The sequence below is a fragment of the Physella acuta genome, unplaced genomic scaffold, assembly GCF_028476545.2.
Source record: "Physella acuta isolate Inbredline_101_S28 unplaced genomic scaffold, ASM2847654v3 ptg001554l, whole genome shotgun sequence".
Taxonomy (NCBI): domain Eukaryota; kingdom Metazoa; phylum Mollusca; class Gastropoda; family Physidae; genus Physella; species Physella acuta.
Genome location: NW_026733069.1, coordinates 35,077 through 62,874, shown reverse-complemented (window position 1 = coordinate 62,874; position 27,798 = coordinate 35,077). Strand labels below are relative to the sequence as shown.

General features: G+C 38.7%; 3 protein-coding genes across 9 annotated transcripts in view; 2 read left to right on the top strand and 1 right to left on the bottom strand.

The window, feature by feature from the left end:
• The window catches only part of LOC131928838 (E3 ubiquitin-protein ligase UBR4), a 46,585-nt gene extending 42,778 nt beyond the window's left edge, over positions 1 to 3,807 (bottom strand). For all 6 annotated transcript variants that reach the window (XM_059284974.1, XM_059284976.1, XM_059284977.1 and 3 more), the window contains exon 1: positions 3,689 to 3,807. In XM_059284974.1, coding sequence (XP_059140957.1) covers positions 3,689 to 3,807 — 119 coding nt within the window. The remainder of the gene's footprint in view (positions 1 to 3,688) is intronic.
• Positions 3,808 to 5,610: 1,803 nt separating this feature from the next.
• LOC131928842 (integrator complex subunit 12) lies at positions 5,611 to 13,559 on the top strand. Of its 2 annotated transcripts, none has more exons than XM_059284988.1 (8): positions 5,611 to 5,711; positions 7,474 to 7,604; positions 7,746 to 7,844; positions 8,158 to 8,465; positions 11,376 to 11,442; positions 11,608 to 11,700; positions 11,908 to 12,045; positions 12,398 to 13,559. In XM_059284988.1, exons 2-8 carry the CDS (start codon positions 7,476 to 7,478, stop codon positions 13,259 to 13,261), a joined length of 1,698 nt encoding a protein of 565 aa, XP_059140971.1. In that variant the 5' UTR covers positions 5,611 to 5,711; positions 7,474 to 7,475; the 3' UTR covers positions 13,262 to 13,559. The 2 variants fall into 2 exon arrangements, with proteins under 2 accessions (XP_059140971.1, XP_059140970.1); XM_059284987.1 differs by having other exon boundaries at positions 5,626 to 5,691.
• Positions 13,560 to 17,054: 3,495 nt separating this feature from the next.
• Positions 17,055 to 27,327, top strand: LOC131928841 (ATP-sensitive inward rectifier potassium channel 12). Its single transcript, XM_059284985.1, has 7 exons — positions 17,055 to 17,491; positions 18,904 to 19,160; positions 20,118 to 20,441; positions 22,543 to 22,697; positions 24,057 to 24,189; positions 25,408 to 25,530; positions 26,656 to 27,327. Exons 2-7 carry the CDS (start codon positions 18,997 to 18,999, stop codon positions 27,308 to 27,310), a joined length of 1,554 nt encoding a protein of 517 aa, XP_059140968.1. The 5' UTR covers positions 17,055 to 17,491; positions 18,904 to 18,996; the 3' UTR covers positions 27,311 to 27,327.
• The last annotated feature ends 471 nt before the right edge of the window (positions 27,328 to 27,798 follow it).

The following is a 27,798-nucleotide window of genomic DNA, read 5'->3' as shown; positions in this document are numbered from 1 at the left end:
CATTTAAATGAGTTACTCAGTTGTGTTAAGTTAATATTAGTTAATAAGGCTATTTCTGCTGGCCTTATTTTGGCTGTAATTTTAGTTTTGGTAATCAGATTGAAAGGCCTAAATGTTATACTTTTTATGGAATTAATTAATTATATTCCTATAAAATAATTGGATGAGATAGGTTATTAAAAAAAAAATTATTAGGTAAAATCTTAGTTTAGCGTCGTAAATTCCAGCGTAGCTAGTAATGTGCGATGAAGGTAACTAATGAATATTTCTTTCATTTGGCCAAATTTATGTCATATTTTACATAATATAACAGATAATTGAATAACAAATCACAATCCAAGACCAAACCAGTCATAAATATCCTGGAATAAACTTTAAACTACTCCGTTCGAGACAACAATGAGTAAATACAAGCAGCGGCCATGTTTTAAAAACAATAAATTGTCTATTCGCATGTCTTTAGTGTTGATTTTGTGGTTTAATATGATTGTTTTGTATTGCTTTAATATATGCCGGGGGTCGTCCATAAATGACGTCACACTCGTAGGGGGGAGGGGGGTCCGTAATTTTGTGACGTTGTGTGATTAGGGGTAGGGGGGGGGGGGGGGTTCAGATAGTGCGACGTCACACTTTTGCATTTTAAAAAAGCAATGTTAGAAAACGAATTTTAGACGTTATTTTGCGTTTTAAAAAACTGTTTTAATACATTGTAATAACAATTGATTAAAATACTCTATTCTGACAGAGTTCAGACAAGATTTTGGAAAAATATAGCTGTTTAAAAACAATTCAACTGCAATTTTGAGGGGGGTTGTAGGCTGAGGTGTGACGTCATTTTAGGGGGGGGGGGGGTCTGGTTTTTGTGACGACGTGTGACGGAGGGGAGGGGAGGAGGTAAAAATCGTCAAAAAAAGAATGACATCATTTATGGATGACCCCCTGTATAGTAATTTTTCTTTTTTTTTTTAATATAGTTGACATGAATGACTAATAGACCTTATCAGACTTAATAGTGTGCATCCATGACCACAACAATTGTTGGGAGGTCGAACTTTTGAACACTTTATTTGCAGTAAGTTGAGTAAGCAAATCAATATTAGATCGCTCATAAATGACGTCGCTCTTGAGATAGTAATGACAGCGTGCATTATTACAGAGCAAACATATGAACATATTGTTTCAGATAGAAATTGTTATTTGTGGTGGGGAGAGGTTGAATAGAACTCAGCGATGTGATTTTGGAGACGGGTCAGGTTTTTTTTTCGTGAAAACGGGATGGTTGTGGGAGAAAGACCAGCTGTAGAAGTATGACGCGTCATTCATTGGTGATCCATTTTCTCAGTGGGGACGAAAGAACTATTAAGAAGGGTCAAGAAATGTAAAAAGCTTGCCGAGTCGCATTTCTTGAACCCCCACCTTTTTCATTCCCCCACTTAGCACATCGTCACCGAGTTAACGCTCGCACGTGACGCCATGTAGCGGTACCGCCGACCGTTAGGCTAATTTTATAGAAAAAAAACAACAAGCACTGCCTTTTTGACGCTTTTGCGACGTTTAATTTGATTACATAAGTTGGTGTTCATTAAACGGCCCCTAACACATCTATCACTCGTCCATTTAAACGTACGTAGTTATTTCTGCAAGCTTGCTGTCTTGAAACTTTCGGCCTTTAAAAATGTATTAAGCTCTCACCGTATAGAACTAGACTACCCATATTAAGCTCCAAAAGAAGCTTGGTGAAAACAGGATGGCCGTCCGATTTTGAAGCTGCTCTGCGCTTTATAAAAAGCACAATAAACGATAAGATGACACTTATTAAAGTAAATTATAGTTCTGAATCTTGATACATTAAAAGTGATATTCGGAAATTAATAGCCAGACAGTCAACATGATATTTCAATTTAAGTCCAAAAAATAAATTTCCTCAAACGATGGAACATTACTAAATTTTCGCTTAGTTTAGCGAAATTGAATTTAAGTATTTACGTCATCTTACAAAGCGCGATAGCCTACTGGTGCTCTAACGCGGCCCATGCTAATGGCCGTATTCCTAACGCCCTGCATTAGACGCGGCTTATTCGTCGGCAGGCATTTGGTGGCAAGCCTTTTTGACGGGGATAATGTGTTGCGGCCGTTTTGCCGAATGTCTTAAACTAGCAGGCTTGCAACATTTGTGATGATTCGTTTTAAGCAAGGTATACGTATACTAATGCTTATTTATCGTTATTTTGATTTAACAAAGCATTATAGAGGTTCTCCATCAATCACCTAGGTATTTTTCCCCGTTCACCCCCCTTCGTTCATGAGACCGACACGTCATAAATTGCAAAGCCGCCTGAGTTGACGTCACAAATCTTCACTCACTCCCGTAGCAAATCATATGTGACATCATTTATGGACAACCCCATATCACTCACTTGTGTACTTGATATTGACAATTTGACAACAAAGGATAACCAAAATGTGTCTGGCAGGTGGAGACTTGCGATCGACCATAAATAATGACAACACGCACTTAAGGGGTGGACTGGCTCATTGTTTTAGATGATGTTTTACGAGGGAAGCTGGTGGATAATACATTTTGTCTCTCTGTATATATAAATGATGACAAACATTTAATGTTGTCAAAATTATGGTTAGAGATCTTAGATAAGGCAGAGTGAAGCGTAATTTTTTATATTATGACTTGTTGTGACATTGACGACAAAAATATGACGGAGGTTGGGGTTTAATTAAGGTAAAGAGAAGTAAAAAAATGTCATAAGTTACGATAGAATTACTAATTGATGAAAAGAAAAACCTGAAATGAAAATAGTGAACATTCAAACAATAAGAAAAAACTCACAACTATTTAGTAATAGTAAGATCAAATAAACATTAGTAAAAAAAAAAAACGTGATTTAATACATGGATACAAGTTGCATCTCACAATGCTTCTAGAATTAATAAAGTTGTTTGTTAGGAAATTCACATTTAAAAAAAAAATGCTTTGTAATACGGACTACACAACAAGACGATCATATTTAAATACATTTTCATATGAATAGAAATTAAAGGGAAGCTACTCTCAATAACATTTTCTTAAGATGGCTGCTGTTTTTAATAGCAAATTTACTATCTCGAACAGGGTTGATAAAAATTAATTTCAGGATATTTAAATTGATTTAACCATCAATGGTGATCTATTATTCAATTATCTATAATACTTTATCAAAATATACGAAAATATACTCATATTTAATGACATATTCATTAATTCACTCTCTCCCACATTACTAGTTTTGGCCGAATTTACGACGCTAAACTAAGATTTTACCAATTATTATTTTATCATCATTTAGTGACATTTAGACTCATTTAGTCATTAGTGGGTGATTTAGGCCTACATTTTTATCATTTACTAGCCTATAAAACTAACTAAATTAATTCAATGTAAGCCTAGGCCTAATGACCAAAGTGTAAGCCTAGTTGAGCTACTAGTACTTCTAGAATTTTCTAGATTATTCTAAAATCTTGAATTATAGTATAGGCTTTAATAATATCGATAGGGCATAGGGGGAGGTAACTAGACTTGAAAAACTATTTTTAACTCCAGCTCATAGCTGAAACCGGACTTCATAATTTTAAAAATGCAATGTATCTAGCATAACAATGTAAACATTAATTTATGAAATTGAATTAATGCTACCTTTCTATAATTAGTTTAGATATTTCTTGCAAATCTTTTTTGTCAAGTGAGGAATACGACGATGTTAGTAAATTCTTAGCGGCGGACCAAGTCAACCCACCGTCCGATGACATCGCCATTTTCTGAATATGGTTAATCTAACGGACAAAACATTTTTAAAGGAAAGGCATAACTCCATCCTGTTAAAATACACGAACAAGTGAGAAGACTGTATTTTTATTGCTAGATCTAAATAAAATAAAGCGAACTGTTTTAAATGAAACTTTTTCGGTGCACACTAAAATGTACTTTTTAAAAAATCGTTTACAAATGTAAATAGACCTCTAGGCAAGCCTATAACCTAGAAAGTATTGGACCAGTGGCGTAGCTAGGGGAGGGCGGGTGCGGCGGCCGCCTCGGACGCCGAATTTAAGAGGCCGCCAAAAGGGGTAGAAAAATCAATTTAAAAGCTCGTTTTAGCTGAAGTATTGAATTAAACACTGTCAAAGTTACGAAAATAAACGACTCCAAGGTTTTACACATTGCAGACTCCAAGGTTTTACACATTGCGTTAACTGTTTTCTATATCAATTTTGAGGCGCCGAAATAGAAAATTGTATGGGATAGTAACTGGTAAGAAGGGCCACAAATTTTTCCAACAGGAATAACGATATATAGAAATGGGAGGGAGGGGCGCAAAATTGATGGTCTGCTCTGGGTGCCGGAATAAGTCGCTATGCCTCTGTCTTGGACCCAGACTTTTCGGTGGAGGGGGAACACCCCCCCCCCCCCCCCCCCCCCCCGCTGTGAAAATTGGAAAACGATTTATTTTAAAAGGCTATAGAACAGTCAGTGATGAATATCTAAAATAATAATTGTGAAATGTAGGCTATATCTTGTAGTCAGCGACTGTATCTCTGTGTTGGTTAATTAATGCACCTACCAACGACATAACTCATTGACTGACTGACAACACATTTGAATTTATATGCTGTTGGATGCGGATATAATTGCTGAATCCAAAGTGTCACAAGCATATTATCCAAAAAGTTCTGAAAAAGGCCAGAAAGAAAAAATCCACGGAGGGGCTTTTTGTGAATATAGAAGGCAGTGGGGAGGGGGGATAATCTGCCAAATTGACAATGGGTCATCCATTAGGACGTGATTATACTTTTAAAACTATTTTACTTACCCCTCCCAATCGTCACTAATTGTCACAAAAAGCCAGACCCCCCCCCTAAAATTACATCACACCTGGATCTACACCCATTTTTCGTTTTTTAAATTTTGATTTCTCTCTAACATATTACTGACAGTGTTTCTTCCAGACTTTTCTACGGGGGGGGGGGGGAGGGGGCACTTGAAACTTTTTCGAGGCCCCGGACTAAAATTTTCCGGAAAGGGGGGGGGGGGGGGACGTACTGTTAAAAGTATATATTTTCTATATAAACCCCATTTCGTTCGGGGGCAGCGGTAGACTTCCTTCGTGTGGGGGGGGGGGGGAGGGAGCCTGGAAGAAACTGAGAAACTGTTTACTGAGCTCGGTCAACATTGAAAATATTAGTTAATTAATTTTTATTACAATTTACAAAAAACAGTCTTTTAAAAATAACTGCTGAAATAAAACTTCAAGCATTACTTTTTATATGCAAAAGTGTAGTTACAGAGCCAACAATATAGATTGAGAGCTATAAAATTAGAACAGTCTGACAAAATCCGACAGTTATATAATATAAGCCTATATTAATTATTATATATTTTAAAGCATATAGATATATGCCCATGTCATTGTGGTATTTATATGCGTATTTATCTGTTCATCAGCATGAGTATAAATGTAGGCAATTTAAGGAGCTTAAAAAATGTAAATCATGCTCATCTTAGCGTACAAATGTCAACATTAGAATTCCCAACGGAGCCTCCCGGAGATAATACTTAACAATTTGTTGTCAGTTAGACGCACCTCGGGAAAAAAACATTACAGTAACAGTCGAATTATTCCACTTATAAGCAAGCATACGAAAGTCAGATAATCATTAAATAAGTAAATATTCAACGGTTGTTTTAAAATTACAGTTATCTAATAGATCTAAGTTCCTGATATATTTTGTTTTCAAATAGATCTAGATCTAAATATAAAAAGTTTGGCATTTAGATCTAGTTTTTTAGTTGTTGCATAGATCTCGATTTGCCGATTTGATTATTTGTCATTTGAATATTTGTCGACATCAATTTGAATTATTTTATTTTTACTCTCTTAAGTAAAACTCCATTTTAATTTTTAAATGATTTTATTTTAGCGTATTTTTTTTAGATCTAGTCTAGATCTAGATCTAAGGTCTAGATCTTCTTAGATCTAGAATCTAGTATTTTATTCCCGCTTCACATTCACCTCCAGTTGAGCGTATTTTATTATAAACTTAAACTACACAACCGAAACACACAAAATCAAAATGTTAGGAAAACATTGGGCTTATGGCTTATTTCCTTATGTCTTATGAAGTTTCGATTTAGTTTTGATAATTTTATTAATTTTTAATTTACTTTTGTCAAAACTTGAGAAAAATCCAAATTCAAATTAGGCTAGGAATATAATATTGAATGCTAGATCTATAAAATAAATAAATTTTTATGAACTCACGATGACCCCACAACTGAGGCCAACACCATTTCAAATAGCTATTGGCTTGCCCAAGCTATGATGTATGCTGATAATTATTAACTAAGTTAAAGTCAATGTGAACTCACTGTGAACCCTCGACAGTGTAGGGATGTAGGGATTTTTCTCCTGCTGACGATCACAAGCTATTTAATTGGAACTGTCCTAATGCTTTTTTATGTTGTTTTTTTTTTTTACCTTTTCTAATTAAAACTCACATTCATATAAAAAATAAAATAGATCTAGACATCTAGCTCTAACCAATCCTAGTGTTTTCCTAATGTTTTTGTGTGTTTCGTTTGTGTTTAATAATAAAATACGCTCAACCTGAGGTGAACGTGAAGCTGCGAATAAAATTCGCTAAAATGGAGTTTTACCTTACTATTCTTTTAGTCTTTTAGTATTCTTTCTTTTCTAGATTCTACTAAAAATATCAAATGAGAATTTATGTTTTGAAAGTTACAAAAATGTTTCATTAAAGTTTCATTCATATCTGTTTTTAAACATTTGTTCAGTAGGAGGCCAAATATATCTATCTATAGTATTCTATAGATACTAGATAGGCCTATATTATATCAAGATTAGAGATGTTTTCATCAGATGCAGCCAAGCTCATTTACCGCTGTATATATAGCAAATCTTTCTCTCAAACACTGCTGTTTAAAGTTTATTTCTGGCCTATATTGATAAGTTTAGACATTGCTTTTGGTTTATTATTCCATTATCTATTATACTTGACACAAATATATCACAATATACTTATCTTAAAGCCATAATAATGAATCACCTTTTTTCACATTACTAGCCTCAGACAATTTTACATAATTAAAACGATAGATTGCCGTAGGCTAACATTATACTTCAGATTAAGGATCTACTCCAGGGTAGTTTTCATTGCCAGTGCAAATTTTTATTTGAGACCAGATCTATAACCTAAGAGCCAACCTGCTATTTAGTTGTTTTATTTTCAGTAAATTTTTTTTTTACTTTTCAATAATTCAGAATTTGTGAATTTGACACTACCAGTGCTGCTACCGAAAATATTTGTTTTTAAAACACTATCAGTAGCTCATGAAGAACAATTATTCGCTTTTTTTAGTTTATAATTAGTTATTAACATTAAATGTACTATTAAATTGGCTTTCAGTTATGACAGCCGTAGAACTTGATCCAATTTTTGTGAAAGCCCTGAAGCTCTTACATTCTAGAGCAAAAGATAGCGGAGCTCAATTAAAATCAATGCTTGATGATGCTATAGCTCATAGAAAAGGATTGAAGGTAACTATTGTTGGTAATTGCATAAAATTGATTCTACATTCTAAACCAGAGATTAGTATTTCTAACATGATTTAGTTGTATGGTTACCCACATAACTTTTATTTCCCAGTTAATGCATTTTAAATACAATCGCTATTTCAGGTTCCATCACATAATGATTTTGGTAAATCCAGTCCAGGCAGATCAAAAAGTGATGATGACACAAAGAAAAAAGAATCAGAAAAAAGATCGTCTGATAAAGTAATTGAATTTTTTTAGAGCAACTGTAAAATCTGCATCAACACTTTCAAGCTTTTTACTATCAGAAAGAAAATCTTAAAAACTTTTTGAAGTTTTGATCTTTTTTTTTTTCAATCCCTGTGACTTTTCTTGGTATTAAAAATTTTAACAAGTTACCCAGACAGAAATATCATACTGACCAATTAAGTTTTTAATTTAGTAGCTTTTATTTCAGTTTAAATTTAATCTTGTATATTGTCTATTCTTTTGGTGACACATTCATGAAATTTCATAGGGAAGCATTTTTTACTATACAAAGGCTGCTTTATTTCAGACAAGCAAAGATGGATCAGAACCTGATGCTAAAAAAATGAAAATAGAATCAAAATCCAAAAGCAGAGAGGAGAAGGAAGCAAGGGATAAAGAAAAGGAGAAAATGAAAAGGGAAAGAGAGAGAAAAGAAAAAGAAGAGAGAGATGCTCAGAAACAGAAAGAAAAACTGGAAAAGGAAAAACGAGAGAAAGAGCTGAGTAGTAAACAAGATACTGAAGTCAACATGGTGAGTGATGAGGAGGAGCCTTCAACACAAGTGGATGCTGGAGATTTTGCTTTTGAGATGGGTATAGCATGTGTGGTGTGTAGGTAAGTTCATGAGATGGGTATAGCATGTGTGGTGTGTAGGTAAGTTCATGAGATGGGTATAGCATGTGTGGTGTGTAGGTAAGTCCATGAGATGGGTATAGCATGTGTGGTGTGTAGGTAAGTCCATGAGATGGGTATAGCATGTGTGGTGTGTAGGTAAGTTCATGAGATGGGTATAGCATGTGTGGTGTGTAGGTAAGTTCATGAGATGGGTATAGCATGTGTGGTGTGTAGGTAAGTTCATGAGATGGGTATAGTGTGTGTGGTGTGTAGGTAAATTCATGAGATGGGTGTAGCATGTGTGGTGTGTAGGTAAGTTCATGAGATGGGTATAGCATGTGTGGTGTGTAGGTAAGTTCATGAGATGGGTATAGCATGTGTGGTGTGTAGGTAAGTTCATGAGATGGGTATAGCATGTGTGGTGTGTAGGTAAATTCATGAGATGGGTGTAGCATGTGTGGTGTGTAGGTAAGTTCATGAGATGGGTATAGCATGTGTGGTGTGTAGGTAAGTTCATGAGATGGGTATAGCATGTGTGGTGTGTAGGTAAGTTCATGAGATGGGTATAGCATGTGTGGTGTGTAGGTAAGTTCATGAGATGGGTATAGCATGTGTGGTGTGTAGGTAAGTTCATGAGATGGGTATAGCATGTGTGGTGTGGAGGTAAGTTCATGAGATGGGTATAGCATGTGTGGTGTGTAGGTAAGTTCATGAGATGGGTATAGCATGTGTGGTGTGTAGGTAAGTTCATGAGATGGGTATAGCATGTGTGGTGTGTAGGTAAGTTCATGAGATGGGTATAGCATGTGTGGTGTGTAGGTAAGTTCATGAGATGGGTATAGCATGTGTGGTGTGTAGGTAAGTTCATGAGATGGGTATAGCATGTGTGGTGTGTAGGTAAGTTCATGAGATGGGTATAGCATGTGTGGTGTGTAGGTAAGTTCATGAGATGGGTATAGTGTGTGTGGTGTGTAGGTAAATTCATGAGATGGGTGTAGCATGTGTGGTGTGTAGGTAAGTTCATGAGATGGGTATAGCATGTGTGGTGTGTAGGTAAGTTCATGAGATGGGTATAGTGTGTGTGGTGTGTAGGTAAATTCATGAGATGGGTGTAGCATGTGTGGTGTGTAGGTAAGTTCATGAGATGGGTATAGCATGTGTGGTGTGTAGGTAAGTTCATGAGATGGGTATAGCATGTGTGGTGTGTAGGTAAGTTCATGAGATGGGTATAGCATGTGTGGTGTGTAGGTAAGTTCATGAGATGGGTATAGCATGTGTGGTGTGGAGGTAAGTTCATGAGATGGGTATAGCATGTGTGGTGTGTAGGTAAGTTCATGAGATGGGCATAGCATGTGTGGTGTGTAGGTAAGTTCATGAGATGGGTATAGCATGTGTGGTGTGTAGGTAAGTTCATGAGATGGGTATAGCATGTGTGGTGTGTAGGTAAGTTCATGAGATGGGTATAGCATGTGTGGTGTGTAGGTAAGTTCATGAGATGGGTATAGCATGTGTGGTGTGTAGGTAAGTTCATGAGATGGGTATAGTTGGGTTTGATTTTTGTGAGATGGGTATAGCATGTGTGGTGTGTAGGTAAGTTCATGAGATGGGTATAGCATGTGTGGTGTGTAGGTAAGTTCATGAGATGGGTATAGCATGTGTGGTGTGTAGGTAAGTTCATGAGATGGGTATAGCATGTGTGGTGTGTAGGTAAGTCCATGAGATGGGTATAGCATGTGTGGTGTGTAGGTAAGTCCATGAGATGGGTATAGCATGTGTGGTGTGTAGGTAAGTCCATGAGATGGGTATAGCATGTGTGGTGTGTTGGTAAGTTCATGAGATGGGTATAGCATGTGTGGTGTGTAGGTAAGTTCATGAGATGGGTATAGCATGTGTGGTGTGTAGGTAAGTCCATGAGATGGGTATAGCATGTGTGGTGTGTAGGTAAGTTCATGAGATGGGTATAGCATGTGTGGTGTGTAGGTAAGTTCATGAGATGGGTATAGCATGTGTGGTGTGTAGGTAAGTTCATGAGATGGGTATAGCATGTGTGGTGTGTAGGTAAGTTCATGAGATGGGTATAGTGTGTGTGGTGTGTAGGTAAATTCATGAGATGGGTATAGCATGTGTGGTGTGTAGGTAAGTTGATGAGATGGGTATAGCATGTGTGGTGTGTAGGTAAGTTCATGAGATGGGTATAGTTGGGTTTGATTTTTGTGAGATGGGTATAGCATGTGTGGTGTGTAGGTAAGTTCATGAGATGGGTATAGCATGTGTGGTGTGTAGGTAAGTCCATGAGATGGGTATAGCATGTGTGGTGTGTAGGTAAGTTCATGAGATGGGTATAGCATGTGTGGTGTGTAGGTAAGTTGATGAGATGGGTATAGCATGTGTGGTGTGTAGGTAAGTTCATGAGATGGGTATAGTTGGGTTTGATTTTTGTGAGATGGGTATAGCATGTGTGGTGTGTAGGTAAGTTCATGAGATGGGTATAGTTGGGTTTGATTTTTGTGAGATGGGTATAGTGTGTGTGTGTAGGTAAGTTCATTTGTATTTTTTAAAATTATTGTCACAATCGTTAACCTGTAGTAGTCCACTAGGGTGGAGATTGTTAATTTTATTTTAATTGTATATTTTTCATTAAAAATTGTATGATTGTTTTTAATGCTATAAACTTGTAGAATAAAGTAATTGCGGCTCATTTTTTAAAACTGCTCTATTAGTTTTTATAAACATTATCAAGTACCTACAGTTTTCTTTTAAAATTCACAGTAAAGTGAATATTTGTCAGTTAAAAGTTACATTTATTGATTAAATTATTAAAATTATGAACTTTTTCAATTAAAATGTGCAGTCAAAAACATCTGTATAAGTTTTCAATCTCACGCATTACTGTTATTCCAACCTATATAGGCAGTTTGATGTTAGCTCTGGAAATCAACTAGTTGAATGCCAGGAGTGTCACAGCTTGTATCACCAGGTTGGTACCACTTGCATGAATATGTCAATATTACTGAGTTTAAGTTTGGGCAAATAAGTGAATATTGATAGTGTACATTAGAGATCAAGTGTAGTAACACTGACAAATAAGTGAATATTGATATAGTGCATATAGAGGTTTAGACAGCTGACATTTAATCTCCAGGAATGCCATAAGCCCCCTGTGACTGAGGAAGATGTCAGTGATCCAAGGTTTGTCTGGTATTGTTCTCGATGTACTAAAAGTCTGAAAAAAATGGTACGTCAATAATATAATTAATGACATTTATTTAAGACAACATTTCAAAGTTGTTTTTTTAATGAACAATAATTTAGATTTTAAAAGTTCTACTAAAAAACACATATTTTAAAATATTATAAATAACTGATCTACACATTTATTTATGTTTTAAATTGTTTATTTTTACATTTTAATTATTTTTAAATTGAGTGCTTTGCTTTTTAGGTAACCCAAAAACCAATTAAACCCAAACTTTCTTCATCGTCTAACAATGGCAAGGAATTACCTGGCTCAGCTAGTAAATTGAATAAAAATGACAATAGCTCTACAAACAGCCAGGCATTTCGTAGAATTGATCCAAAGGTGAGTTAAACTTCAAACTGAAGCCGAAGTCAGGATAGACACGTAAATACACTGACTTAGTCTCTAAGACATCATTGAGCTCACCCAGCATTGATCAGTGCTTGAATACATATGGTAAAAATAAATACATTTTGCTAACACCCAATTGCTTTATATGCTGAGGTCACTTAAACAAATGAACTATACTTTATCTGTCCTACGTATGATGTCTAAAAAAAATTTTTACCTGTTTTTACTTAAATTGTTTGTTTTGTGTATTTTTATTTTTTTTTAAATAAAATTTTCTTTTGTTTTCTAATTGTAGTTTTTCCAAACAAATTAGAAACCAATTTTATTTTCCTTTTTTATGCAGGCTATTGTTGCACCAAAAGAAAGTAGTAACTTATCTAATCCAACATCCAAGCCCATGGTGGGGTTGGAAGGGCTTGCAGCAAATCTAGCTAAGCCTCGAGGTGAGTCCAAAAGTGGGTCATCCCGCAAATCCGAGCAGAAAGATGGGTCCAAGTCTTCCAGCAAAACAGATGGAAAGTCCAGCAGTGGGAACAAGTCTGACAGCTCCTCCAAGTCTTCCTCCTCCAGTAAAGGAGAGGAGAAAAAATCTGAGAGCAAATCTTCAAATAAAGAAGATAAAAAAGGTGAAGAGAGCAAATCCTCTAATAAAGAAGATAGAAAAAATGATGAAAACAAATCTTCTAATAAAGAAGATAGAAAAAATGATGATAGCAAATCTTCTAATAAAGAAGATAGAAAAAATGATGATAGCAAATCTTCTAATAAAGAGGATAGAAAAGGCGACGAGAGTAAATCTTCTAATAAAGAAGATAGAAAAGGTGAGGTCAAGTCCAGCAAGAAAAGCGAGGAGAAAAAATATGTGGAACTCAAACCAGTGCCAACAGCATCATCTACGGCTTCATCAACCGTGAAGGAAGAAAAAAAATCAGACTCTAAGGGTGACCAGAAGTCTGAACTCGGCAAATCACCATCACACAGTGGTCTGGCCAAGCTGGACGTTTCCCTGGCCAAAACTTCTCCGCCACATTCAGGCAACCCTGCGATGCCAGTGACCCCAGACTCCCCCTCGTCGTCTAAGAGTAGCAGCAATGCCAGCAACAAACAGGCTATCGCCAACCTGTCTATGGTCACTGCTAACAAGAGGATTCAGATGATGAAGAAAAAAGCTCAAACCAAACCAGAAAAAAAGATACACATTAAGTAAACTTCACTGGACATTAGTGTTGGCTACTTAATAGAATTAAGATCATTCAAATAATAAAGATACTGCTGTCTTCCCATTAGAAATGGTCAAGAAAATGGAACTGTTTTGATAAATGTAAGAAATCAAACTTTAAATTATTCTTTGATTAATGCTAAATACTTTTGAATTTGATGTTGTTACTATGTTTTTTAATGGATTTAATAACATACCATTTAATGAATTGAAAACTGTTGCTTGTGTATGTACATTATATTTTTACAACAGTGATTGTAAATAGCTTTAAAAAGTGTTTAAAAAAAAATAAAAGAGTTCTTTTACTATATACAAAAATTATTTGTCTTAATTTTTTTTTAAATACTTCTAATGAGCCAGCCCTGCTTTACTTAAAAATAGAGTAATGGTGGATAGGTATGGAGCTGAACACAAACAATTTTTATACAGGGGCGAATGACAAAGACAAACTCTACCTCACCTGCTAATGCATAAGAGATGGTGAGGCAGCTCCCTGTGCCACAATTTTCAGGGAAATGGCGTCTTCAGTTGTTGCTATTTCTGCAAATAACTACATTGAAGCAAGTCACTGCGGTCTGAGTAACAAAAATAATGGAGGAAGGTTAATGAAGGCACCATCTGTTGTATGAGGAAAGTGCCAATCATTGCTTAGAGATTATTTTCTTCTACAGCTCCGTGTTACTTAATGAAGGCACCTTCTTGAGGTCAAAGTTTGCATGTAGCCTACCTCGCTGTTGGTTAATGAAGGCGTCAATTTTAAAGTCAGCACCCCATTACTAAAGTAAAAAAAAAACTACTAAAATATAAGCGTGTTCCTTACTGCTGGTTAATTAAAGAGCCTTTTTGAGGTTAACCACTTCTGCTCTCAAAATCTACGATATTTTAATTACAATTATACTTGACGAGCCGACCCGCGGCATATCATACGCCGCTATTTAGTTGTTTTTTCTACTTTTCAGTTATTCATAATTTGTGAATTCGACACTACCAACGCTGCCATTTAAATATTTCTTTAAAACACTATAAGTAGCTCGGTAAGGACGATAACCCCCCCCCCCCTCCTTCACCCCCACCCCTCCGTTAAAGTAAACTCCACTTAGTTACCCCCCCCCCCCCCTACGTTTAAAATCGTTTCAAACTAAATTATCTGCCACTAATAGTCGTCACTAAACCCGGCTGTGTTTGTAATGTTTGTAAACATTAAGAGTGAACCACAACTCACCAGACCATGTAGGGGTGGGGACGGTAGGGAGCGCGTTTGCAGCTTGTTTTCTAGCGGCTCCCAGAAGAGAATTATATATATATAGATACGCTGTAGAAGTGTTGAGTGATTGACCAGCCAAGTCATCGAGATGGTGCTACAAATAAATTCAATTTAGCTAAGCCTTCTTTATTTTGGTCCAGTTTGACGTCTTCATAATCCATTCAAATACGATAAGGAGGAGTAAAGTGGACAATATTTTTTGCGCCTGGTTTTGAACATACACTGGTAACTGCCGGAAGTCATGACATACCGGCGCTGAAACTTGGGGAATGTGACATTTTGTTTTGTCTAGGATGCCTGTGTGTGTATTGGGGGTAGAACCTCACATTGTCGAACTCTGGGCAGATGAGGCTCAACAGCTGGGGACAGCAACCCATCTAGGATAAACACAAAAAAAATTTAAATCTTCAAAATCTAACAACTGCTGTCTTGCAGACTGTCCCTGGAGACGGGCTATAGAATTAGAAGCCAATCAACAAATAAAAGCAGGCTGAAGTCCAAATCAACAGGCCATTTGGTGCGATTTGTGTGTAATCGCCGATCTGCATTGAAGATTTGGCTATGCTCCCAATGTTTCTTCCAGACTTTTTTCTCTGGGGGGGGGGGGGGGGTGCGCGGACACTGTTTAAAGTATATGTTTTCTATATAAATTCCATTTCGCTCGGGGGGGGGTAGACTTTCTTCGGTGGGGGGGGGGGGGGGGGGCTCCGGCCCGCGAAGAGATGCCTTGAAGAAACTCTGTATACCCCTCTTCATCTGTGACGTTCAGATCTTAACTCTAATAGTGTAATTTAGTTATTGTTAATAATAATTAGGCCTACATGACGTGTATCAGACAATTCGAAGTTTTTGTGATCATTTAATTTTTTTTTTTTAAACAACCGTTTGATGAACGCCTTCATCTTTTTTTTTAACTCTCGTATCCTACTGAGTGTAGAGGAAGTAATGTAATCGTGTCGAATAATTTACAGTTTTGTCGTTTTCACCGTTTTACAGCTTCATACTTACCGTACACGGAATTTAAAAGGTGCATTGTCTTCTTCTTAATCCCGATAGTTCATCTGATTCATTTACCGCAGCATATGAAGGGATAGTGTGGTCAGCACTATGTCCAGCCGCCTTTGTTTCCCTAACGATTCGAACTCGAGACTCTCGGGTTAGCAGTCTAGATCTCTACCACTAGGCTACGCCGTCCCATAAAAAGATGCATTGTAATCATGCAAAAAATATATAAATAGAGATGTTGACAATTTTTGACGTTGTACATCTTTCCGGATCCAACTTAGTTTTGCATTTTTGTGTGTCTGTCTGTGTGTACGTAAACACGATAACTTGAGAACCGTTTCAGGTAGGTGGACGAAATTTCATAAATAGTAAAATGTAGTTTCCTTTTCGAACCTGGCGGTCAATGGGGCAAGTAAAGAAGAGTTCACCTGTATCTGTGACCATGGCATAAGTAGGGATAGTGAGGTCAGCACTATGGCGCATAAGAAGGGATAGTGAGATCAGCACTATGGCGCATAAGAAGGGATAGTGAGATCAGCACTATGGCGCATAAGAAGGGATAGTGAGGTCAGCACTATGGCGCATAAGAAGGGATAGTGAGGTCAGCACTATGGCGCATAAGACGGGATAGTGAGGTCAGCACTATGGCGCATAAGAAGGGATAGTGAGGTCAGCACTATGGCGCATAAGAAGGGATAGTGAGGTCAGCACTATGGCGCATAAGAAGGGATAGTGAGATCAGCACTATGGCGCATAAGAAGGGATAGTGAGGTCAGCACTATGGCGCATAAGAAGGGATAGTGAGGTCAGCACTATGGCGCATAAGAAGGGATAGTGAGGTCAGCACTATGCCGCATAAGAAGGGATAGTGAGGTCAGCACTATGGCGCATAAGAAGGGATAGTGAGGTCAGCACTATGGCGCATAAGAAGGGATAGTGAGGTCAGCACTATGCCGCATAAGAAGGGATAGTGAGATCAGCACTATGCCCAATGGTCTTTACTTTCCGTCACGTGATCTAGGTGGACTAGAGGCGTTCTACCGCGGACACTGGTAAAAGTATATATTTTCTATACAAATAATATTTCGTTGGGGGGGGGGGGGGGGAAGACGTTTTTCAGGAGGATTGGGCTCCTACTTCCTCTCGAAGTGATGCCTGAAGGAAACTATGGGTGTAACTATGGAGTACTGGGTGGTGGTGGTTGTGTACTGTGGTAGTAGTGTAACCGAATCTGTGCTATATTTTTTGCTACAAAGCTTCCAAGTTTGAGTCAAACCCTCGACAAAACCTTTTCTCATAGGACGCTTGTCTAAAAAAAAGCGTCTTTGGCGCACCATGTTGCTCGCCAGGTCACGTGATGTCACATGTCAAGCTAACAGCTCTTTACAATTACCCGCTTGTCAGCTGAGTTTGTACCACAACTTTGTTGCAACAAAAAAACAAAAACAAATGGTATCTTGGCTCAGACAAATCCAACCTGTGTATCGCAGTAGAGGATAAATAGATTGAACAGTTTTTTTTAAACCGTCCAGTAAATCTAAGGCGAGCCATCACGTGCCTGACACGCTAACGACCCAGCAAATTAAAGTTGTAAACCTAATGACAAGTTAATGGCCGAGCTATTCTCAAGGTCGAATCAAGGTCACGACACTTTTTAGCGTGGTGTAAAGAGGGTCGTAATTTTTTCGTTTTTTTACGACTACCAATGTCACCCTGTTACGTCTGCTAGCTGTATCCAGCTGACGACACGCCTGGAGGCCCGTGTTAGGATGTTGTGAGCACTAGGCTACACGCGTGTCTGGGCCGAGTGTCTAGTCCCCGTGTCAATGTGTTTGGTCCCTGTGTCAACAGTCTAGTCGCTGTGTCTAAGTGTCTCATTGTCTAAACACCTGGTTGAGGTGTAAACTAGTTTCACAAGCCAGGATATTTTTCTCACCATTTCATTGCAGGTAGGTGTTGGGTTTTTTTTTGTTCTTACGTCAATACTGTTGAGCTAATTAGTAAAGGTGTTCGATCTATTTAATTAATTTTACATCAATTAATGCATCAACGTTTCCTATCAAAGATGGCTGCGGCTATGTAAAAAAAATTTGTCCCATTCAGTAGTCAGAAGTAAGAAAACTGAGTAGATTTTGAAAATAATTGTTTTCACCTTGTTTTCCTTGTAATGATTTAGGCATCTGTTTATGGCATGCATGGTCACAGATGGTGAAATAGGCACAAAGGGCAAATACTCTGATTGTGTATTGCGCATGAGCTGTCTTAAATAGTTTATAGATTTTTCAAAATTTCAGTTTTTAAAAGAAATCGTGAAATTGGGTTTTATTATTTTCAAAATTATGTATATCGTCGTCTAAATTTAAAAGATCATTCAACACAATGCTACATTGATGCTCTAACTATAGCAGTGTACATATTTAAAAGTATTCTAGACAAAAATTCTATCATTCATAAACCCCATCCGAAATTTAACCCCCGTCGCCCAAAAATATTAAATATGAAACCTATACTGAGTTTGTATTGAAGAGGCTGAAACTTTTACAAATTTGCATGAAAATGTATTTCGCTACCTATAACCTTAACCCTCAAGGCTGCGTGCGTGCATTAAATTAAAGCTGGCAAATTAGTGGCGGGGTTTAACTTTTTGCGTGTTCACTTTTTGAATTAGTGGCGGGGCTTATCTGGAAAAGACCCGAACTCACCCCAACACAGAGATACTTGCTTACTTTTCAACCATGGAAAGAGAAATGGGATTTTGTTCCATTTGGGGTTATACGTTGTTGTGGTTAAGATTAAGTTTAGGTTCGAGTTCTTTATCGGCGGTGCCAATTAAAAGAAGTGAACTGTGTGTCATTAGCTGGGGTTTGAGGGAGGGGTAGAGGGAATATTAGGGTTTGGGACGGTTAAATAAGTCCTTGCCAAACCTTAGGGGGGGGGATGGGGGACAAACCAACACTTCCTTGAGAGGTTCGTACAAGTACGCATCTTACCCGGACCTAACTTGTCCAAGTGACGCCATCCACCGACCACCACCATGAAACACACCATCCTGTCAACTGCGTGTATTGTTATGACACGTCCATGTAAACAACCGACCGTGTTCGCGCCGTGTCCCGTGCTGACACACCGACTTTGTAAGTGTACGATAACACCAAGAGTTACCGCGTGCGTTAACTCCCTTACATCTGCCGACTCGAGCCAGATGTGCCTTGCATTATCTCAAACCAAATCCCAACAAGCCAAACATGAACAGTTATTTTTTTTTTTTTTACGGCATTGGTTTTTCAACACGAACACATAAATCCCACACATTGTATCCGTTCATTTAGACGTAAACAAAGTATTTAAATTTAATGTTTAGGAAAACGGCAACTTCCGGCTTGAATGTTCCCATCTTGATCGCAACAGCACTGAAGGCCCTATCAAACTATGTACGGGACGTAGTGACGTAGTGATGAACGCCTTGTGTGCAAAACGTCGCAGTAGGGCCGCGGACCGTTCCAACAAGCGACGGTTGATGCACAGCACTGGTCACAACATTGTGTCGGTGGGCATAGAGGACAAGTACAAGAAGTTCCTGTCTGATCTGTACACAACTCTCATAGACATACAGTGGAGGTAAGTCATGGTCGTTTGTACACAAATCTTTGTACACAACTCTCATAGACATTCAGTGGAGGTAAGTCACGGGCGCCTGTACACAAATCTTTGTACACAATTCTCATAGATATCCAGGGGAGGTAAGTCACAACGACCTCTACAAACTTCTGATGTGTACAAAATTCTTTTTGGATGTGTACACTACTTTGTTGTAATATGTACACAACTCCCTTAAGTCACATTGATCTCATTGATACCCAGTGGAGTAGGGCCTACGTCACTGGTAAGTGGAAGCTACAAACTGTCAGTCAAGGTAAGTCGAAGAGGTGTGTGTAGAGGGACGACAATGTAGCGTACTATGTGTCGCAGGTTCTAATTATATCATAATTAGGTTAATTCATGCAGTACGTCACAGGTGTGTGTCACATAGAGACTATTTACGTGAGTAAGTCACAGGTGTTTTTGTACTGTAAGGGAGGCTATCCTGTGGAGTTAACTGTCAATGTTACATGTCTTTCTCATAGACATATGTCATTTATGGACAGTCATGCTGCAGGTGTATGTGACAATCAAGATAAGTCATATGTCATGGGTCTATACAATCAAGGACTGTTCAGTGGAAGTGTATCTCATTATATATATATATATATATATATATATATATATATATATATATATATATATATATAGGACCCTATACTTTCCATATATTTTAATACAGAACGAGGCACATGTTTTGACACTTACAAGAAACGACAAGACTGTATTATGTATGTTCTTATCTGAAAGAAAAGTTGGATGAAATTTGTCGAGTACAGTTTTCTTTACTCTTGCCGGACACCCTCAATTTATTTCTAATCGGGTCTTGCATAGCCCTTCTCTATTTGGAACATCCTGATGCTACTCTTCACCCCTTGTCATATCTTTGGAACATCCTGATGTAACTCTTCTCCCCCTTGCATTATCTTCCCCTAGATGGAACATCCTCATCTTCGTCAGCGGGTTCGTCGTCTGCTGGGTGGTGTTTGCCGGCCTGTACTACCTCCTGTGTTACCTGCACGGCGACATGGAGGAGGAACAGGAGCCTAGCTTCACGCCGTGCCTGGAGAACGTCCGGACCTTCACGGCCGCATACCTGTTCTCCATAGAGACCATGATGACCATCGGCTACGGCTCGCGCTTCCAGACGGAGGAGTGCCCGGGGATGTACATGGCTGTCATGCTGCAGTCCATCATAGGGGCGGGGCTGCAGTTCGCTCTGGCTAGTATCGTGGTCTCGAAGACCAGAAGAGCTAAACGGTAAGTTGTAGAGATACGATACTAAGGCTTAGATTTATAAGCTCTAGTGGTAGTAAGATGCAAAGATCGTTTATGGAAATTTGACTAGATAGGTATAAAAGCGCACATCCCCAATGGTTTCGTTGACTTTCACATAATTGCAACATCACAAAATACACGATTATTTAAAACGGCCATTATAACTCTGAAAGTACAGGCACGTTAGCACTTTCATTCCGGCATCGTTTAAAATATCTTACAATTATAATTGTTCCGCTTTTTCTATTACTTTCCAAGTTTTAAAATATAATAATAACATGATGGATTTAGAGGTGAAGGTTTTATCTGGACTGCAGCCAGGGGCCCCGAAATTTCAGGGTCCCCAAATGGTGTACAGAATGGTTATTACGGGCCCCGAAATTTCAGGGTCCCCAAATGGTGTACAGAATGGTTATTACGGGCCCCGAAATTTCAGGGTCCCCAAATGGTGTACAGAATGGTTATTACGGGCCCCGAAATTTCAGGGTCCCCAAATGGTGTACAGAATGGTTATCAGGGGCCCCGAAATTTCAGGGTCCCCCAAATGGTGTACAGAATGGTTATCAGGGGCCCCGAAATTTCAGGGTCCCCTAATGGTGTACAGAATGGTTATAATGTAACATTGTTATAATAAGAACAAACTAGTACATACTAAATAGTTCCGGTGTCACTGATAATGCCCAACAACAAGTCTGTTTTCCTGTGTAATTCGCGTATTTGACATCATCAGTTAATTCCCATACTAATTATTTGTTAAACAAAAAAAAAAAAAAAAAAAACGCAGGATTAATCTCCTTGTTTTCTTTTTTGATTGTTAATGATTGATTTTTCCTAAAAATTTAAGGTTGTCTCTCTATAGCTTTACAATTAATCCATTTCGCTTCTTATTTTGTTGAAACTAATCGTTTCACATTTGGTCAAAACTTTTAACTGCTGATTTGGCTGATGCAAATAACTCTATATTTAGCTGTAACTAATAACTCCAGACTTTGCTAATACTAATCATCCCAGGTTTTACCAAAACAAATTGCCGCAGTAAATGTCAGATTTGAATTGCCCAGATTTAACTCTTCAACTTTATTTATTACCTGGCTACTCTAATAAACTCCCAATAAATATGTCCGCTGGATGGGACGGGAAATAGCAGTGGGGTCCAAACTGGGTGGATATGGTGGTGATATAAAATAGTTCCATTTCAAAATCATTATAACTAGGATATTTTTCTTTAAAGATTCGTGGATGAGGTTAGAATCATCATATTAGCTATGGAAAACGATTATCTACAGATAGATTATCTATGCGCTATGTTAAATTTCACAAAGTTTAACCCCAAGAGAAGAGTTATTAAAACCCAGCGATGTCTCGCCAGCTAATAATTTGCTCGACAATTATTGCACTAATCCCCTGTCCAATTGTAAACTTACCAATTTCCAAAATATTAAACAAGTGTGTGTTATAAGCTAAGCTGTGTTTTTAAAATTATACTCAAGAATGATTTCTTTATAATATGTGAGCTATTGTGTCAAGGGCTAAGATTTCTAGAGAAATCGGATGTTAATATATTTTTTTAAATGTGAGTCTTCATTGGGTTAATTTCTAATTTAAAAGTAACAACTCGACAAACGGCAGTAAAATTCTATCCCATGATTACATTAGCTTTTATACTTTTTGATCATTAACAAACAATAGAAACCCCCTCCCTTTCCCTCCCTATTCCCTTGCATCTATCTATAACTTTTTTCCAGCACAAAAAAAAAAGCGCATTCAAAAACCAAAAACTTCTCGGAGAAAACAGCGTGCACAGAAAATCGTACCAAAAAACCCGACATTATGCACACATAAAATAGCATACACATAAAATCATGCGCATGCATATAGCCAAAATGATCACTGCTCACAATGTACATTGAAACGTCTGCATAATTTTAGTGTGCGAGCATTTTTCTGTGTGCGCATGTTTCCTTTGCATATTCTTACTCGAGCAATTTTCTGTGCGGGATTTCCCGTTGTTCTTTTCTTGTCTTCTCATCGCCTGTAACATTAAAAAAAAGCTTTTTGTTTACAAATGTCACCCCGCCCCCAGCCGCAGTCAGACGATACTATTCAGCGACAGGGTGTGTATATACGAGCAGGACTCTAAACTGCAGCTGTCTATTCGCATCTGCGATATTCGGGAGTCGGAAATCTCCGGGGCGCACGCTGAAGGCTTTCTCGTCAAGAAATTCAAATCAAATGACGGTAAGAACATTTTCTCGTCCAGAAATTCAAATCAAATGACGGTAAGAACATTTTCTCGTCCAGAAATTCAAATCAAATGACGGTAAGAACATTTTCTCGTCAAGAAATTCAAATCAAATCAAATGACGGTAAGAACATTTTCTCGTCCAGAAATTCAAATCAAATGACGGTAAGAACATTTTCTCGTCCAGAAATTCAAATCAAATGACGGTAAGAACATTGTATCGTGAAGAAGTTCAAATCAACTGACGGTAAGAAAAATATCTCGTTAACAAATTCAGATCAAATATTGGTAAGTTTTTTTTTTGTCACAAAATTCGAAACAAATGACTGTAAGCACATTTTCTCGTAAAAAAAATAAATAATCCAATGATGGTAAAAAAAAATATTATCCGTTTATTCTTGTTACTTTTTTTTTAGAAAGTAGATATAGGCAGTAGTAGATAAAGTAGAATTGATTTATTTTCTGATGGCTAATGCTGGGATTACATAGCTCACACAACACATTTATCTCTACCAACTGACTCGATTTTTTTTCTTGAAAGTTTAAAAAAAAAATTCTGTAGTTTCTACAGTAGCAGCAAACTAGCTGAAAATAATTGTATTAATGTTTGAATGTAGTATCCGGGTGCTAATTTGACGAGCAGCTTCTGGCATACCAGCTTCAGAAATTGTAAGAACAATTTTGATTACCAAGTTAAAAACATGGGATGGCGTGGTCTGGGGGTAGAGCACACAACTTATATCCCTAAAGTCTCAAGATCGTATCCGTAATACATTCCTGAGTGGCTACAGCTCTGATGGGTACCTGGTTTACGTGCTGGCCACACTATCCCTTTATACACTGAGCTCACAGAAACAGGTTAACTCTTCTTCAGTTGCCCCATAGACCGCCAGGTTCGAAATCTTAGCTCAGAAAAAAATGGCAGGATTATTTTTATGCCGAATGGAATAATTTTAAATGAAAATGTAAATGCGAGAGAATCGAATGAGTTATGTCCCATTGATCACAATACTTAAGACAAATTTTAGTAGCATGACTTATAACATACAATTTTAGCAGCAATAATGACAAAACAGTAGTTTATGAGTTTGTGCCCAAGAAACATGGTGCAGATGAAGTAGATTTCATCTGTTTCAATGACCTCAGCGTATGTAGGATAGCGATACTGTTTTAATGGCATAACTTAGAGGCATTGAGATTTTAATAGCATGAATTAAGATGTAATTTATTTGACTTTCACATTAGAACTCGCCGCATCATGACTTGTGTGTACATGTATGTTGATACAAGCTCCACTCTATTGTAATATAAGTTCTGTAACTGATACGATGTAAAAATATATTGTCGACCCCCAGGGACGTTCATTCCTGTCCGATCGTTCAGGGTCAGCTTCAAGGCCGAGAGTGGACGAGACGAGATCTTCTTCCCCTGGCCGACTCACATCCTGCACGTGGTGGACGAGGACTCGCCTCTCTGGTCGCTGGCCAGGTACACACGTGTAAATCTTGGGTACTGTAGGGTGCTCACCTTACAAAAACACATTATTCACCTTAGAGAAACACATTACTCACCTTACAGAAACACATTGTTAAACAAATGTGAATAGATATTCGATCCAGATCTAAAGGAGTACTCACGTTATATGAATAAACTGCTGCACAGTGTTTATCTTAGACATTAGTTCGCCCCCCCCCCCCAACCCAAGACACGCCTACCGCCCCCCCCCCCCCCTTCCTTACGAAATATAAATTCTACAGAAATTTTTTACTTTTGCCCATGCCCGGCGTGCCCCCCCCCCCCACTGAAAATTAGTCGTCGTCCCCCCCAAACTTTCAAGTCTCTCCCCCCCCCTCCGGAGAGAAAGTCTGAAAGAAACACTGGTGCTGCATCACTTCACTGTTCATATCATGCTTGAGAAAAGAAAGTGCAATAGACATGGAAAGTGCAATGGGGAAAAACATATTTCTTTAAGCTACCGGCACCATGGCATATGTAAAGATCGTCTGGTCAGAATAACGTGCCTTTACTTTCGGGCACTGAAACGAACTCTGGACGTGTGCCTTAAAATAGGAGACATTAAACATGCAGTAAAAATTTAAACATTGATGTATTTTGTAAAACGGAATGGTACGGTATTGTAAGAGTAAAATTGAGATAGTAATTTGTGAATTAGATACAGGACGATTTTTTGAATACTAAATGATTTTTCTATGCCATTCCAGGGTCGATGGTTTAAAATCTAAACTTTTCTATATGCCATTCCAGGGTCGATGGTTTAAAATCTAAACTTTTCTATATGCCATTCCAGGGTCGATGGTTTAAAATCTAAACTTTTCTATATGCCATTCCAGGGTCGATGGTTTAAAATCTAAACTTTTCTATATGCCATTCCAGGGTCGATGGTTTAAAATCTAAACTTTTCTATATGCCATTCCAGGGTCGATGGTTTAAAATCTAAACTTTTCTATATGCCATTCCAGGGTCGATGGTTTAAAATCTAAACTTTTCTATATGCCATGCCAGAAAATCTAAACTTTTCTCTATGCCATGCCAGAAAATCTAAACTTTTCTCTCTGCCATGCCAGAAAATCTAAACTTTTCTCTATGCCATGCCAGAAAATCTAAACTTTTCTCTCTGCCATGTCAAAAAAATCTAAACTTTTCTCTCTGCCATGTCAAAAAAATCTAAACTTTTCTCTCTACCAGGGACGAGCTGTTGAATGGCGAGTACGAGCTGATTGTGGTGGTAGACGGCGTTAGCGGCACCACCAGCAGACCATTCCAAGCCAGGAAGTCGTACCACACCAGTGAGATGATGTGGGGGCACAGGTAACATCAGAGGTGATGTGTGTGGTGGGATATTTTGTGATGTGTGGGGGGCACAGGTAACCACAGAGGTGTTTGTGTTGTGGGGTATTTTATGATATGGGGAGGGGGGGGGGCACAGCTAACATCAGAGGTGTTGTGTGTGGTGGGGGTTTTTTGTGATGTGGGGGACAGGTACATCAGAGGTGTTTGTGTAAGGTGGGGTATTTTGTGATGTGGGGGCACAGGTAACATCAGAGGTGTTTGTGTGTGGTGGGGTATTTTTGATGTGTGGAGGGGGGCACAGGTAACATCAGGTGTTTGTGCGGTGGGGTATTTTGTTATTTGGGGGGTGGGGACACAGGTAACATCAGAGGTGTTTGTGTGTGGTGGGATATTTTAACATCAGGTGTTTGTGTGTGGTGGGATATTTTAACATTAGGTGTTTGTGTGTGGTATTTTGTGATGTGGGGGACATGTAACATAAGGTGTTTGTGTGGTGGAGTATTTTGTAATTTGGGGGAACAGTTAACATTACAGGTGTTTGTGTGTGGTGGGGTATTTTGTGATGTCTGTGGGGGGGGGGGGGGGGGGGGACAGGTAACATCGGAGGTGTTATGTGGTGGGGTATTGTGTGATGTGGGGGAGAGGTAACATTACAGGTGTTTGTGTGTGGTGGGGTATTTTGTGATGTGGCGGACAGGTAACATCAGAGGTGTTTGTGTGGTGGGGTATTTTGTGATGGGCAGAGGTAATCTGAGAGATGTTTGTGTGTGGTGGAATTAGTTTATTTATGCAATTATAAAGGTTTCTTCCCCAACACTACAACAAGATTAAAAATAATACTTCATGATACAGAGCTGACATTAAATCAATACTAGGCTCTGAAAAAAAATGTTATCTTCCACGAAACAATTTATTCAATTATTTAATTAATTAATTAAAATTATGAAATAACGTAGTGTGCCCCCCCCCCCTTCTTGATTTGTAACAAACGAATTTTCGCCTTGATTTTCAACATGGGATCTAAAGTTATGTTGCTGATTAGATGTGTTACTTGACTGAATTTTTAACTGTGCACTTGTATTTATGATGTCTCTAAGATTTGTTATCTGACCCTTCGTCACCCCCCCCCCCCCCACCCCCCAGATTTGTCACACTGGGCTTGACCTTCAACTCCGCGGGCTCCTACGTGATGGACCTGACCCACTTCCACAACACTTTACCGGCCTGCACGCCCCTGTGTAGCGCCCAGGACATCACAACCTTCAGAAAACTCTACCCCAAAACCACCAGCCTCTCCACCGACAAACTCAGCGAATCCGGCGACAGCCAGACGTTGTCAGGGGCAACCAGCTCTCCCAGTATGGCCGACGAGGTCGTCGCGACGCCGTCAAAAAAACGATCACTTCCGGGTCGTTCTTTAAGCCTGGAAGAAGACCCGTCCAAGCGGTCTTTGTATCTCTCTAACCGTCGCTGCTCTCTAGGGGACATGATACGCGCCTCCCAGGGGACCGACAGGGCGCGGCACAAACGCCACTCCCTCGGGGACGCCCTGAACATCTACCGTCACCGCCGCAGCATCACCGATACCTACCTGGGCACCGGCATCGACGAGGAGTCGGAGGACGACTACGACAGCAACCAGGCCATCCTGACCGTCGTGTCGCAGAGGTCGGCCGGCAAGAGGACCGACGTCAGGGATTTGTTCAAGCGCAGGAAAAGTTCCGGCACGCACCTGTTCTTCGGCACGGAATCGGAACTTTCCGAAAACAGCAGCGCCGCGGATGAAGCTAAAGCTTGATCCATTGTTTGGAACCAGAGGCGTAGCGGGGGGGGGGGGGGGGGGAACATATGTCCCCGGGCGCCGACCTTAGGGGGGGGGGGCGCCAAATTGAAAGTTTGAGGGGGGGGGGGTGGGGGAGCAAATGAAAAGTTCGAGGAGGAGGTGCAAATCGAAAGTTTGAGGGGGGGGGGGGGTGTAAATGAAAAGTTCGAGGGGGGTGTGCAAATCGAAAGGGTCGCTACGCCTCTGTTTGGAACAGCTGATGTCGGGGGTGCAGCTGTGAAAGATCAACTATGTATAAAGATGCCTTAAATAATATATATATAAATATTTTCTTTTCAGTTAAATTGACTATAAATATACTTTTTTGTAACATAAATCAAATCAAATGACCATCCCTACACTTATTATAAAACATATCAATACCGAGAATCGAAGCTTGTATATACTGGATATCCTATGCCTATTTAAGGATACAAACATTTTCCACTGTTCTTAAATAAAAC